This window comes from Meriones unguiculatus, chromosome 2, assembly GCF_030254825.1.
Source record: "Meriones unguiculatus strain TT.TT164.6M chromosome 2, Bangor_MerUng_6.1, whole genome shotgun sequence".
Classification (NCBI taxonomy): domain Eukaryota; kingdom Metazoa; phylum Chordata; class Mammalia; order Rodentia; family Muridae; genus Meriones; species Meriones unguiculatus.
The window spans coordinates 190,838,402-190,853,131 of record NC_083350.1 but is presented as its reverse complement, the minus strand read 5'-3'; the positions used below and the strand labels follow the sequence as shown (position 1 = coordinate 190,853,131).

Sequence of the window (14,730 nt, the reverse complement as noted above, 5' to 3'; positions counted from 1 at the left end):
TCTGGCCACCTGCCAAGGGAAGATGCTCAGGGATGAGAGTGAAGGAGAAGGGGCAAGGTGGAGGTAGGAGACAGTGATGTCTATCCATGAAAGGAAGGGGTGGAGTTCTAGGCCCCTCTGGAGAGTAGCAGGCAGCAGTATTTCAACTACTTCGGTTCACACTCTACTGATGCATGTCAACACTGCCCTACCTGTCACCATCCCTTAGAAACAACTGCTCAGGGGAGGTCAGAGATAGCTGGCAGAAGCATGTAAAGGGTCACCGGGAGGGCCCCACCATGGACAGACATGAAGGAACCTGCAAAGCCATGCAAACTTTTTCCCACCACAGGGCTGGGGAAGTGTTTTCTCAGAATGCTGGTAAAGCACACTGGAGTAAGGGCACTGGCCAGACTTTCCTGCCTTCTTCCCGACCTGAGCATAGGCTGCTTAAGCTCTGATATGGGCCTCTACATCTCCCAAAGAGTGCTTTCTCAAAGCCGGGGGTACAGGTCTTCCTGTCTCTGGGCTCATGTGCTACATCCCGCCCAGCTCAGACAGCTCAGACAGCATATACAATGTTTTGTGTAACAGAGCTCTGACAGCAAGGGCCCAATACTGTCCCATGGGACCCCTGCTCCAGCCTGGCCTGGCCTTGGCTCCAAGGAGAAGTTGATTACCCGTAGCCTGTGCTCCGCCTTCCACTTCAGATAGCTCAGATTCTGACTGGCCACTCTCTGGTAGTTCAGAGGTAATTTTGCTGCCCGCCACCTTGGCTGCACCGACACCACCAGGGAGTAGAGAGACTGAGAGACAAGAGAAGGAGAAAGGAGGGAGAGAAAGCATGAAGGAGAGGGAGTAAGAAGTGGACACGGCGGGGGATAAGAATAAAGAAAGAAAAGAACAAAGTAAGTAAAGATTATACACGGCCATGTCCCAGGAGCTGCAGAGAACTTTCCACCAAGGCACCTTGGAGGATCAGAAGAAGGCCGATTGCCAGAAGCCCAGGAGAGGCAGCCTTTGGCCAACAGAACAGGGCACATTCACAAGGCACTGATGGGGAGTCAGTGCCATACACTCCTCTTAGCCTCCAGCAGCCCAGGCTTGGCTTCAGCATTCTGGCCACCCTCCTCAGTAGCCCACTCTGCCTGATCTGGTGCACCCTACCCTTAGTCTTCCTGGTCTATTCAAACCTAGCTGGAGTTGTCAACAGAGCTGCCAACAGTGTCCTCAACTTGGGGCCTCCTCTCTACCATTCTGTGTGCTTGCTCCCAGACTATCCATTTCCAAAGGTCTTCCCTGCTTTGTCAAGTCCCTCTGTGCTCAGCCACTTTCTGGAGTAACAGGCTGTAGGATTTGCACCTCATCTTTCTAAGCCCGAGACTCCTGGGAAGGAAATCAACATTTTGTTTCTTTAGACCAGAAAATCAATGAAGAATAGCAAAAAAACTGTTACAGGAAGTTGATCTGTGCTTAGCTGAGAAAAGGGGTAGGAAATGTCCTCTTCTACTACAGAAGGAAAACGAGTCATGCCTTGAATTTTGTCCAAGACACACAGACATTAGGTAGCAAGAAAGGGCTTTGAGCCTTGAATTCGTATCAACATGTCTTCTTCCCCTAGGCCCCAGTGCAGTCTGCTCACACAGTATCCAGGAGAAGGATGCAAAAAGAAGTGTCTGCTTACAACACTCACCTCTACCCCAGCAAAAGCATGAACACAATGGACACACAAACATATTTTACCTTTTCTTACAACTTTGTAACTTCCTGTTGGATCTGTGCTTGAAGCCTCTTCAGCTGGATTCCTATCCAGCTCAGGAGAGTCCCAGATGCCAGAGTTTCTGGTCCTTGGGGGCAGGTGTGCCAGAGAACAGAAAGTGACATCCTCCCTGTCTGGCTGGCTCCCCTCTGGCCTTAGAAGCTGGGTGTTGTCACTTATAGTGGGAGCTTGCTCTGGGGACCCTGGGTCCCAGGGGTGAGAGGTGATGCTGACCACAGAAGGGGTAGGTGTGAGGTCATCCTCGGGCTCGCCAGCAGCCTGAGTCTTCACAGTGTGACCGGGCAGCAGGCTCCACAGGATCATGTGCCGCAAGCTCTCCACTGCAGGGAAGACAGTGATGACCTCCCCAGTGAAGGACTACACATAAGATGGTCACTGAACACTCAGGAAGAGGGCTATCATTGCTCCTGCCACCAACACAGTCTGCTGCAGGCTAGGAGTACAGCTGCTGTGATCTGGCTCACCAGCTGGTATTTCTACATGTATCTTTTGTCAAACACAACTATTAAGAACCTTTGAGCAGGTAGAAGGTGAAATTGATGCTGTTACTGGGATACAAGGGACAATGACGGTGTCTGAGGCACTCACCATCTTCCAGGGCAGCATCAGCAAGTCCCTCCATGAGCAGAGGACCCGCAAGGGCCAGAAGGACAGGGTCCCTTGTCCTGATGCCTCTGTTTTCTCCGTCCAGGGAGGTGGGAGGGGAAGGCAGGGCTCTCCGCTCCTCCACATCCTCCTCCCGCTCATGCTCCTCTTGTACTACCAGCTGCTTCTCTTGAACTCTCCGCTGGGGCCCAGGGCCTGTTTTGGATGAGTGTGTTAGGGCATGGGAGAATAGATGTATAAGGTGAGCCCATGTGGAGCTACAGACCCAGAGCTTGGGAACACTGGCTGAGAAGCTCCATGGAAATTCACAGAGCACCTCCTGTGGCAATCAGCACACCAGACCCCTGACACACGCCAGCAAAGACCTGTGCCTGGGGGTAGAATGTAAGATCTTAGTGAAGGGACATAGAGTACAAAAGTAAACTAGGGAATCAGGCATTCGTTAGAAGGTGGTAAGTATTATGGGAAAAAAAAAGACAAAATAGGTTAGGGTATGGACATTAGAAGTGCTAGCTATACAATTAATTGACATGAACAACAAAAATAACAGCAGAACCACCACTGGAACAGCACTATGAAGGGGACTTGTGGGGACTTCTTCAAACTTAAGATCCTCAGTTACTAAAACAAACCAAAAATAATAACAAAGCCAAACAAAAACAAACCTCAAAGGGACCTGAAAATTGTGCTTCTACAGCCCATCTCAATAATTATCTTATACACTGAACTCCATGCACACCCCAATATTTCTCGCTCTCTGCATGCATCTTACTCTCTGACAGTAACCTCTGGCTGAGGTAGGCAGGGCCTTTCTTCTGCTAAGCCTGTTCCCCACAAAGGCAGTAGGAGCTGGTCAAGCTGTCAGTTTCTTCTCCTCAACTCCCTCTCCTGTTTCTCTCTACTCATTTTATCACAAACCCTACACCTCTGGCCCTGATGGTCACCCATCACCTGACCCCTCAATCTGACCCATACCTACAAAACATGGACTGTGCTGGTCTCCCACAAGATGGAGAGAGGCATAGCTCCATCCACCACCTGATGGAAACAGATGCAGAGAACCACAAGCAAACATTGGGTGGAGCTCAGGGAGTCTTGTGGAAGAGTGAAGAGTGCGGGAAGGACAGAAGGACCCAGAGGGGACAGGAGCTTCACAAGAAAACCAAAAGAGCCAGCTAACCAGGGGGTCCTGTGGAGACTGAAGCACGGACTGGAGCTAGGCCCCCTATACAGATGTAGCCAATGGGCACCTCAGTCCTCATATGAGTCCTCTGGTTAGGGGAATGGGCACTGACTCTGACATGACTCTGTTGCCTGCTTTTCCATCACTTTCCCCTGGTGGGCCTACCTCAACAGGCCTCAGGGCAAGAGGATGCACTCAGTCCTGATGCAGACTTGATGTGCTGGGGTGGGTGGGTAGGGGGGCTCTCCTTCTGAGAAGTACGGGAGGGGGATAAGGGAAAGAGGAAGGATGTGTGGGGACCAGGAAGAGAGGAAGGAGGGGGCTTATGACTGGGATGTAAAAAGAATAAATAAAAAAGATGGCGAGGGGCCTTACCTCCAGGTAGTTCCTTGGGTTCTGGTTCACCATGGTATACTTCTGAGTCACTAGTTTCTACCCTGAAGGAAGAAAGCCTCTGAAGGTCAGAGCAGACCACCTAGTGGCAATTCTAGCTTTGCCAGCCAGGGTGCAAAGAGGAAGGTTCTGGGCCTCATCACCTGACTGTGCTGCACAGGCTCGTAAAGCAGAAGGTAGATGCTGGCCTAGCTTCTCTGGCTGCACTCTACACTTCAACCCTACTTTAAAGGCAGTTTCCATTATATGCAAGTAGGAGTAGTGGGCAAGAGCAGGGAGGGCAAAAGGCAGAGAAGCAGGGGCATGGTCCTCTATTTGCCAGAGCCACTGTTTCCTAATGGCATTTCCATGTTGAGGTGATCTACCCTAGGGTTGACAGGCTGAGGAGCATCAAGAAACAGGCAGGTTGGATGGGGACAGTGCTGGGAACTGGAGGCTGAACCACACCTGCTGGGGGCGGAGCCCTGAGAGGCTGGCTCCTGGGATTCTGGTGGTGAGGGATGGGTAGGTGTTGGGGAAGCTCCAGGGTGCTTGGTGGCATTCCGCACGGCCTCTTCTAAGAGCTCCATCCATCTGTTGCTCGGCAGAAACACATGACTAATGGTGAGAACAGGGCCAGGCACACTCCCCGTCCTCTGTGGACCCCACTGTTAAAAACCTTCAAAGCCCTTTCCACACCCTGTCTCAAGGAACCTATGCTAGGCAGGTTTCTACCTCCACCAACACTTCTCATTGGCTGTTACCTTGAGTTTATATGACTCATAGCTACCAATTACTGGACAGTAACACTTTGTTAAGCCTGGTACTAAGCACTCTGTATTTAATTATCTCCCAATCCCCTTCTTCAAAATGGCACCACACAGATGAAACCCCAAGGAGAAGAAACTGACTTAACCTGCCACTGCCCACTGTGCCATGCCACCTCTGGCAGCCCTTGCTGAGAATAAGGGGTGGCCAGACAGCCTGGGAAGAGATAGGGCCTGGTTATGTCCAGGGTGATGGCCTCTGCTGCTCTGTGCCTATGTTGCCTCCTACTTCTCTTCTTAGTCCTCTATCTAGGAACTGCACTGGGCCCAGCCCCAGCCTCACTGCTCAGATCCTTCTAGATACCACTCTTGAAGGGGAAAGGAGTTACATGGGACCACACAATCAATTCTCACATATTCTTGTCTGATGATGTCAATGCAACCAGCTCATAGATCTGGGGAGGGCCCAGCTCAGAGGTGCAGATGATGAAGAAGGCTCGTTTATCTGGTGAGGAAAGGAAGCCAGAGAGTCTACATTGGGCACGGCAGACATGGTCCCCAACCTGAAGAAGCACTATGAGATATATCGGGGTCATCAGAATCAATTAGGGCTCACCAACATATGTCACAGGTAATTATGGGACCTTAGTGACATCTGTCAGGGCCATTCTTCCTTCTCTCTTGCTCTACTAACTGAGGGCTCAGTTAATCTTTTCATATATACCCATCACTTTTGAGATGTATAGGGAGGCAATCCCAGGGAATGTGTTACTGACTCCTGCTCTTTCTCATCATATCATACCTTGCACTATAATCTCAAATTCCTAGACTCAGCTCTGTGCTGTAGATGTGCGTGTGTGTGTGTGTGCGCGTGCATGCATGTGTTTAAATGCCTGCTCTGCTCAAGAAACTCTTGCAATAAGATCTGCCCTATTCTTTATTTCACTCCAATTCCTTCAAATCTTACGTTTATATCCTCAGTCTCCCCCAGTGCAACCATGCTGCCCATCCCTGTCCTTGAAGGTTGACCACCTTTGTCTTGGTCCCTTATCCACCCCTCACCCTGCCCATCTTGGACCAGATCTTCATGCGTAGACTGGGTCAAGATAGGAAAGGAACACAGGAGGACATTAAGTCTTGTAAAGCCCCAGAATGGGCCTACATCACCCAATGCTCACTGGATAGTGAATGGTGAACATGTCACAGAGCCCCAGGCTTGCTGGCTCATCTCCTCATGGGTACCTGTGGCCACGGAGCGGACAAGCACAGCATTGAGTTTCAGCACAGGGCTGAAGGTCTGCTTGCTGTCTGAGGAGCCCACAGCTGTCTTGCTGTGGCACTTAAGCAGCAGCCTTTCCTCTTGTCTCTGCAGCAGCACCAGCAGGTCCTCCAGTAACAGCACCTGGAGGTCTGGGAATCAAGACAAGCCCTGAGCTCACTCAGCCCTCATTAGGCCCAGAGGCTAGCAGATGCCCAAGCCCAGGACTAGGAGGCCACAGGAATCCAGACTCCGATTCTTCTTGTGTCTATGTTCTCCCTTCTCACACTGCACTCAAGGAGCCCTTGTGCTGCCATCCTAGTTGCATGTGTGCGCCTCCCCACTGTCCCACCACCCACTGGAGCAGCAGTTCCCTCCCATTTGAAGCCCAGGCACATACCCAGGGTCTTATCTTTGCTGATCCTCCAGGTCAGGGGCCCCTCATGGATCATCTTCCTTGTTGTAAGATCCAGGCTCTGTTAAGGAGACACCATCACTCATTCACTCAACCGTCTAAGAAACCACTGTGTATGGACATCAAATCAGGTGCTGGGAATTAGTGGGCAGCAAACAACTGTTACCTTCCAGCTTTCACATGGGATGGAGAGAAGTAAAGGGCACTATGAAGCCCTGTGTCCTGCGATGCTCTGGGGTATGCCACGGGCTTTGGGTTCCCACTTGGCCCACCCCATGTCGTCTAACCTTCCAAGAAGACAGTGCTGCTTTTCCTTTCCTGGCCTTCTCTTTGGCTTTATTTCCACCTCAAGTCCTCCTCAGTTCTGTTTCTCTAGGCTGAATTCCAACAGCTAGTCTTTATTTAGTGCGGCTGTCTGCTCTTGTCCATTGAAGGACGAGTGACACCAACATGTCATATCTCCCAGGGCCACCCTCTCACAGGCAGTCCATGTCTCTTAGCTCCAAGACTCAGTGGACCCTGACTTGAGTTCTGCTCCTAAGGAGCCCCAAGAAGGATGGGTGTGAGGGGCTGCCAGTGTTGCAGCCTCCAACCTCCTACCTTGAACTCTGCTGCCAATGGGTTGCTGGCCCGCTCTAGGGCAGTGGCATCCAGGCGTTTCTGGTAGCCCTCTAGTCGGTGACGGTTCTCTGTTTGCTTCACTGCTTCATTCACAAACTTGAGAATCTCTCGGCACTGGTCCCGGGCACGGCATAGCTTCTCATGCTCAGATGTGCCACCTACCAAACGGGGGTGTATGCACTGTTTGGTGCTCTGCCTGCCAAGTGTGTGTTCTCACCTCTCTAGTGTTATATATGGTTTAACACATCTGCTTATTTGCTATGATTCTGTGTGTAGGCATGCATGCCAAAGTGTGCATGTGGAGCTCAGAGGACAACTGTTTCTCCCCTTCCGCTGTACTCATCTTGCTAGTCCCCTAGTTATAGCTTTTGCACACTGCAGAGGCATCCAGCAGACATATGAATGGGTGCTAAAACCTAGCATGGCCCTGGGAGGAGCCCACAATTGCTCAGGTGCCAAGATGGCCTCATGGGCCAGCCTGTGGGTCCATGCTTCCTGATTTGCTATAAAGGCCCCACAAGCCGGTAGTGGCCTTGCAGTACTTTGTAGTTCCAAATCTCATTTACAATCATTTTCTTCCAGACTCACTGTACCAGGACAAGGAAGAAGACACTCACAATCATAAAGGGCCTCAGTATGCTAAGATCACAAAATTGTGACACAGAAAGAAAGTTTGCTGCCACAAGGCCCTGGCCCTCCCCTGCCCTACCCTCTGTGTGCTTGATGATGCTCTCTAGCAGCAGTGGGTACTTGGTAAGCCGCTGCATTTCAGAGATGATAAGGTCTCGAAGCTGCAGCCGCCGGCACTGAGGGTGGCTCTCAGCCTCCTGAATAGCAAGAAGCAGACAGAGGAAGAGGTCAACTAGTGGTTGGGAGCTGCCTTAAGGAGTCAGAGCTAAGATGGCTATGAAAATGCCAGTTGGTCCTAACTCCAGATGGGTCCCCTGAAAATGGTGGTAGTTTTTTCCTTCAACATTTAGGGAGGGGTCGATGTTGCTAGGAAGAGATGGTCAAAACAGAAGGACAGTGTCATTCCCATTTTACAGAAAAGCACATACTAGTCCGAGTAGGTAAGCCAGGCCTTTTGCCTATAACGCAGAGTACTTGTCAACCAAAGGCATCTCTGCTCGACAGGTAATGCTTTACAGTACTGGTGCTGGGTGATGTGGGTAGGTGGGGGCACTGCTAGGTGTCATCCTCAGTAGAGAAGGGATGAGGTTAGGGACCAGAAGAGGAGGTTAGAAGATCTCTGGTGAGCATGACAGAGACGAGGGAGAGCAAGAAATAGCCCAGGATACCTGCATGAAGAGCTGGAACCGACTCTCCTTGCGTTGCTTAGTCTTGATTAGTTCTAGGGCTACTGACTGATAGGAACAGAATTGTGCAGCTACTTGTTGGAGTTCCTCTCGGGCAGGACCATCAAACTGAAGAGGCAGAACAGACATGGTCCAGGTGTCACACTCCTGCCAGGGAGCAGCACCCCTCCCCTTGACTATCCCCTTCTCTGTTAAATTCTTTACACAAGATTTCTTGTGTAAAGAAATCTTGCTTCCTGTAATCTCCTCCCTGCCATACCCGAGCCAGCATGAGGTCACTGACATCTCTGATAATAGGGCCTTCCTCTCGGAGCTTCTTCATGGCTTCACACCAGGAATCTGTGGTGAGAAGGAAGAAACAGAAATGCAAGGGGTTGAGCCATACTGCTAGACACTGCTGGAGAAAAGGCATTTGACAGCAGTGCCACAGAGAAGGCTGGAACCTTTACTCTGGGGGTTTCTGGAGGGTTAGTGTTAAGCTATCTATCAGTTTCTCCCAGCAGGAGTAGTGGGGGTGTGCTGGTTGGCCTTACGTCAACCTGACATACAAACTAGAGGAATCTGAAAGGACGGAACCTTAACCGAGAAAATGCCTCTGTAAGATCCGACTGTAGGCAATTTCTTAATTAGTTATTAATAGGGAAGGGCCCAGCTCATTGCAGGTGGTGCCATCCCTGGACTGGTGGTTCTGGGTTCTGTAAGAGAACAGGCTGAGTAAGGCAGGTGGATCAAGTCTGTGAGAAGCACCCCTGCATGGCCTCAGCATGAGGGCCATACCTGCCCCAGGTTCCTGCCCTGCTTGACTTCCTTTGATGATGAACAGTGATGTGGAAGTGTAGGACAAATAAACCCTTTCCTCTGCAACTTGCTTTTTGATCATGGTGTTTCATCACAGCAATAGAAACCCTGACTAAGACAGGGGGACCTAGGTGGAGGGTAGGGTTCAAACTGAAACAGAATCAAAGGTGGAGGGCATCTGGAGGGACACAGGCTCCTTACTGTGAATTTCTATGAGTTCGGGCAGATTGGGGAAGAGCCTTGCCAGCTCTTCCCGAGACATTAGGTTCTCCTTCTTCATGCGCTGGTAGAAGACGAGGTCCAGGACCCGGAGTGTGCGCAGGTGGGATGCCTCTGTCACAAACAGCTCTGAGCAGGGGTTGTGACAAGGAGAGGCAGGGAAAAAATACATCAGTAAGTGTCTAGAGCCATTACATGGTTCTCACACGATACCACTTTGGGGAAATGGAGTGCTGATTTGTCTACTGCTGGGCTAAGAAGGCCAGACGCGAGGTGACCTTGAGAAATCTCCCTTACTCCACAGAAGCAGGAGTGGAGATGGGGAGTGGGTTGGGGGGGAAGATAAGGCAGGTGCTCACCATTGATGACCTCTTGCCGCTCAATTTCCCTCTGTGTCAGCCCTGCTACCACATCCTTGCCTACTGTATGCTGCCAGTTTTGAACCTCTGGCTCTGGCTCCAAGTCAGACAGCTGGCCAAGATCATCCTCCAGGAGGTGGGGAAGGATGACATCTGAACAGAACCCCAGATTCGGGGACTCGATGCTCCTGGGAAAAAAAGGGAAACTCAGCTTTACTTGTAGGTAACTTACACTCAAGGTTGTCTGTCACTCTCCTACCCAACCTGTGTTCCCCAGGCACATGGAGAAGAGATTCATATCTGGGAAGGTGGCCCAACACAGATGTACCACAGAGAGATTAAACAGAGGCACCACAGTGCTCACCACTTACCTGCGGCCCATTTTGGGGGTGAAGGGAGGGGTTGGGTTCTCAAGAGACCTGAGGAGAAAATGCCAACTCTTAATCTATTGTCATCATACTAAATAGCAATGGATGTGCTCTCTGGGGTTTACTCACCTGGTGGAGAGGCTGGAGGCCGAGGATGAAGCTGACTGATGAAGGCGAGTGGCCTCAGCAGCTGCATCCATGTCAACATCGCTTCGAGATCGGGGCACATTCTCTGCTTTCCGAGATCGTTTCATCTCTTCCCGGCCCTTGAGGCTCTCAGAACGGCCCAGGCGAATCTCTGAGCGTGAACTGCCAGAGAAGAACAAGAAGCTCTGAGATCTGACATTATGGATATCTTTTACCTGTTACCCCATTTCAAGGGTGCCTCAATACCACAGGTCTAAACATGAGGGTCCAGAAGCTACACAATGACATGCTGCTCTGGCTGCTCCACAGACTCTTTTGCTCTCAGTGCACTTACTGGATACTTTCCCCTCTTTACCTTGAGCTATCAGAAAGGTGAAGCCAGGGGCTAAGAGAATCAGCTTTGTGGTATGCCCAGATGCCTAAGAGACCATGATCCTTTCAGAAGACCCATGGATAATATAACCCTTCATCAGGAACTACAAGGTCCGACCTCCCTGCCCAGATGGCCACTCATGACCTGTGCACCTTGCTTGTTTTGGACCAGCTACTCTCTTCTCTGATGCTGTTCGAGGTAGGTCTTCCCTTGACAAACTCCTCTTTGGGGAAGGTATGGTCACGGCTCCCAACCTTGGTTCCATAATTCCCTAGGCTGTCTGTCTGAAGATGCTGTAGCATCTTCACTCTCCAGCTGTGATGCCGATTTCTTCTTTTCCTGACAAAACCCTTCCTAAGCTGCTATTTCGTTTCCAGGGAGGAATGGCTGGGGAGGATGCTTCCAGGGTCTGGTTATATACAGGCAGGGGTTCAATTTGGCTGGCCTTGGGGCTTGGTGAAATACTGACAACTGAGAACTGCTTTCTTTTGAGTTCTACAGTGCATCACCCTTAACACAGCTAGCAACCCTGACCCTTAGATGCCCCTGGATACCATCAGGCCCTGCTGGCTGGCCCTTTGTTGACATATTACTAATCTATATCCTGTTCTGTGTCTGGAACCACAGAAGGCCTTGAGATGTCTGGAGAGCTCTCGATGGTAAAGCAGGCTGCTGAAGCAGGAAGCCAAGTACCTCAAATCTTCATTTATACTACTAAATACTCTAAAACATGGAGCTCTCCTCCTGAGGGCCTGAATTTATCTTGAGAGTTTGCAAACATCTTGACGACCTACTGAACTTAACCCTCAGAAATCTACAAGAACAATTTGAATGCAGGTCAACTCACATTGTATTCTGTGTCCTCAGTCAGCACTATAAACCTCTTCTACCACAATTAGAGGGCTGCACAGCTTTGTAACTTCCTGGAAGAACCTTGGGTACTTAATACCTGCTGAGCAGCTAAGGCAACCTAAACTATCTTCCTGTGCATGCTGTTCTCCCAAGGTTACCAAGGAGTTTACAATGAAACCCAAAGGCTTCTGCTTAGAATACTTTTAGGATTTTGGTGACTATCTTAGGTAACACAAATTCCCTAGGAAGGCCAAGAATACAAGTCTGTAGGTGGTTTCAAAGGTTTTCTCAAGGTATTGACAATGTCTCCCAAACTTAAAATATTTGACATATTTAAATTACCACACCTGCCACAGCAATTATGTAACTCATGTCAAATTTACCTACAAATATTATATAATTGTAGCCTCTCTCCATAGCACAACTCTCAAAGTTTACTGCCCCCAAATCTTTGTCAAATCCCTTGACATGCACTAAGTTTATGAAGGCCTAATACAAAACAGAAAGAATAAACTTGCATTCAAGCAAGAACACCTGACTCAGAGTTGACAGTGATTTCAAAGGCAAAATGGCTAGAGTATCTACACTGCTGCCTGCAAACTTGCCTCTCTGCCTACCTCTATTCCTCAGTGGCTTTCAGACTTGATTTACAATAGGATCATTTTTCTATACAAAGGCTGTAGAACTATACCTCAAGGGTGACTTGAGGAATCTGCACAGGTATTTCTGACTATAGGCAATCTTTACAGCCAAGACTTGACTGTTGTTATGCCAGTCAGGAGCAAGTAAATCTTACAGCATGTGTTAAAACCAGACAAACATCCTTGTTTGGAACCTGATACCTGATGGAGATGCAAAAAATGAGGTAATACAATTCCCAACCCCTTTCAACCCTTTTGAGATAGGGTCTTTCTTAAGCCTAGGCTGGCACTGAGCTCTCAGGTGATCCTCCTGTCTCAGCCTCTGGAGTTCTGAGATTACAGACATGTGTCACCATACCTGCCCTCCTTTTCTTTGCAAAGGGGAAGAACAATCTGTCTTGAACCTACTGACACTGTGGTTGGCTGAGATGGATGACTTATTCCCAGTTATTTGTTTATTTTTAAAAGTGTCTACAAAAACTCCTTTCTAAGCATTTTAATAATAATAATTAACAACAATAATTATTATTATTTTCAGAGGTTTCTCTATGAAAACCAGGATGGCCTGGAATTCACAGAACTCTACCTGCCTCTGCCTCTCTAGTGCTGGGATTAAAAGTGTGACCATCATGCTTAGATTAAATTTTCTTCTTAAGAAGCAAAGACTTACTTTAGCCTCTTCCAGCCTTTTATTTTCCAAGTCTTTGCTCTTTTTCATGCAAAGTCCTTCCTCCATGTCACCCAGTGCTTCCTGATTAGCTGCTGGATAATATAACCTAGTTCCACTTTGGGATGGCACTGCTTAGTAGTTAGAGGATCAACCTGAAGGCTGTTCATATGATCTCCCACTGGCCCAACTCCCAACACAGTTATGCTTCTGCAGCTACGTAAGATGGCAGGCTCTATGGTGGGACCTCATAGTCTAGTGGAGAGGAGCAAGGCAGCTGCAATTAAACCCTAGTGATGAAGCCTGCCCATGCCCCATATCTTGGGCAGCTGGTGGGCCCCATCCAGCTACAGCTACCTGTCACTCTCCAGCAGATCCTCAGGAAAGCTTCCTGTTGAGAGTCGCTGTGTCCCCGGCTCTGGGACATCATACTGATGGCTGTTCTCAAAGTGCTGAATGATGTTCCTCACATTGCCTGGCTTAACTGCAGGCAAAAAGAAAATGAAGGGTACTATGCTTTCTGTTCCAGGGCCCTTACTCCCCTCTAGCCCAGAAGACAGAGCAGTGAACAAGCACAGATGAGAACAGTATGGGACCAGAAGACAGGAGCATGGTCTAGCCCTCACTCTTCTGTGATTATGCTGTGTGGTCCTGGGTGGACACTCTCCCTTTCTCATGTATAAAATGAGAGGGTTTAGAATACTCATATTCTAATGAAAACAATGACTAAGTTTTCCTTAAGTCACATAGCAGGTTTAAAAAAGGAAGCCAGGAAGGCGAACCAAATGCCTACACAGGATGTTTTCATGTTGCAAATCTCAGGCCCTTCTCAAATTTCTACTACTTTTAGAACATCCTGCCCCCTATACTCCCCACCCCACAACTTCCATCACATCACATCCTCTGGCCAGCTTTGAGCTCCATCATTAAAGAATTGGTGACAGGTAACGTCTTAGAACAGAGGTGATACATTACTCTCTGGTATTTAAATTATAGGTCTTTCCCCATCTTAGGAAGCCAGTCTTGTTCAAGAACAAGCAAGGGGTAGAGATGGGGAGAAAACCCTGCAGAAGGGGCCTAAGACCCAAGCCTGACATCTGCAAGCCAGAGAGGAGATGAAGAGTCAAGACAGTCACATGAGGTTAGAGCAGGGCTGGGGTAGAGGACAAAGGAGGCACTGACCTGATGAGAACAAGCCTGACCTTGTCCCAAAAACCTGACTTTCACAGGAAAATTCCCAAGCCTGAGAGAAAAAAATATTTGTCCATTTTCTTCTATGTGTACAGCTCCATCCTTGAGGCAGGTGGATAAGGTGCACCTTTCTCACACTCTCTAAGTGGCTGGGTGTGTGTTTAATAGGATGGTTACTATCACTTGTGGCTGGAAGTCAGGACCCATCCTAGACTGAATGTACAGCTGGCATGGGTCTACTGTGCGCCCATAGTGAAACTGTCTGGATATGTAAGAATCTAGAAGTATCCTATAACTGAGAGCATGAGGCAGAGTCTACTACTGGGCTGAAAAGTGTCTAGGTGTGCTCTATATAGCGTGTGGCTGTGGCAAAAAGCAGGTGCAGCCCTGAGATATGGTATAGCTGAGTAACTCAGAGTAACAAGAGGAAACAGAAAGAGCCCATTTTTAATCCCATCAGTTGCCCCGTTTCCTCCAGTCTCCTGAGTGATGACAGAACTAAGTAAAAGTGAATTATGTGGCCCAGGGCGATAGCTCAGAAAGTGAAGTGCTTGCTTCATGAATGTGAGGACCAAGGTTGAATCCTTCACACCCACATAAAAAGCCAGGTGTGGTGGCAAGTGCTTGTAATTCCAGTAGTACGAAGATGGAGATAGCTAGCTTAGCAGAATGGTGAGCCCCAGGCCCGAATGAGAGAGACAGACCATCACAACAAACAAGGTACATGTTTCATGACAACTGACACTTGAGGTTGACCTTTGACTTCTATAGTCCCTGATACACATGAATTGTTATTAGCAACCAGACAAACTGATGGG

At 49.1% G+C, this 14,730-nt stretch overlaps 1 protein-coding gene across 18 annotated transcripts in view; it reads right to left on the bottom strand.

Moving 5' to 3' along the window:
- Positions 1-14,730, bottom strand: part of Arhgef11 (Rho guanine nucleotide exchange factor 11) — a 113,546-nt gene that overhangs the window by 10,739 nt on the left and 88,077 nt on the right. For 17 of the 18 annotated variants that reach the window (XR_009590142.1, XR_009590143.1, XR_009590144.1 and 14 more), the window contains 17 exons: positions 13,079-13,205; positions 10,171-10,350; positions 10,045-10,092; positions 9,674-9,861; positions 9,297-9,443; positions 8,557-8,636; positions 8,280-8,405; positions 7,691-7,808; positions 6,961-7,139; positions 6,346-6,421; positions 5,930-6,097; positions 5,102-5,192; positions 4,389-4,514; positions 3,924-3,985; positions 2,348-2,560; positions 1,723-2,079; positions 660-785 (listed from right to left, as the gene is read on the bottom strand). Coding sequence is in view for 14 of the 18 variants with exons in the window: in XM_060378549.1 (XP_060234532.1) it covers positions 660-785; positions 1,723-2,079; positions 2,348-2,560; positions 3,924-3,985; positions 4,389-4,514; positions 5,102-5,192; positions 5,930-6,097; positions 6,346-6,421; positions 6,961-7,139; positions 7,691-7,808; positions 8,280-8,405; positions 8,557-8,636; positions 9,297-9,443; positions 9,674-9,861; positions 10,045-10,092; positions 10,171-10,350; positions 13,079-13,205 (2,412 nt within the window). In the remaining 4 variants the exon portion in view is untranslated. The remainder of the gene's footprint in view (positions 1-659; positions 786-1,722; positions 2,080-2,347; positions 2,561-3,923; positions 3,986-4,388; positions 4,515-5,101; positions 5,193-5,929; positions 6,098-6,345; positions 6,422-6,960; positions 7,140-7,690; positions 7,809-8,279; positions 8,406-8,556; positions 8,637-9,296; positions 9,444-9,673; positions 9,862-10,044; positions 10,093-10,170; positions 10,351-13,078; positions 13,206-14,730) is intronic. The other variant, XM_060378553.1, reaches the window with a different exon arrangement.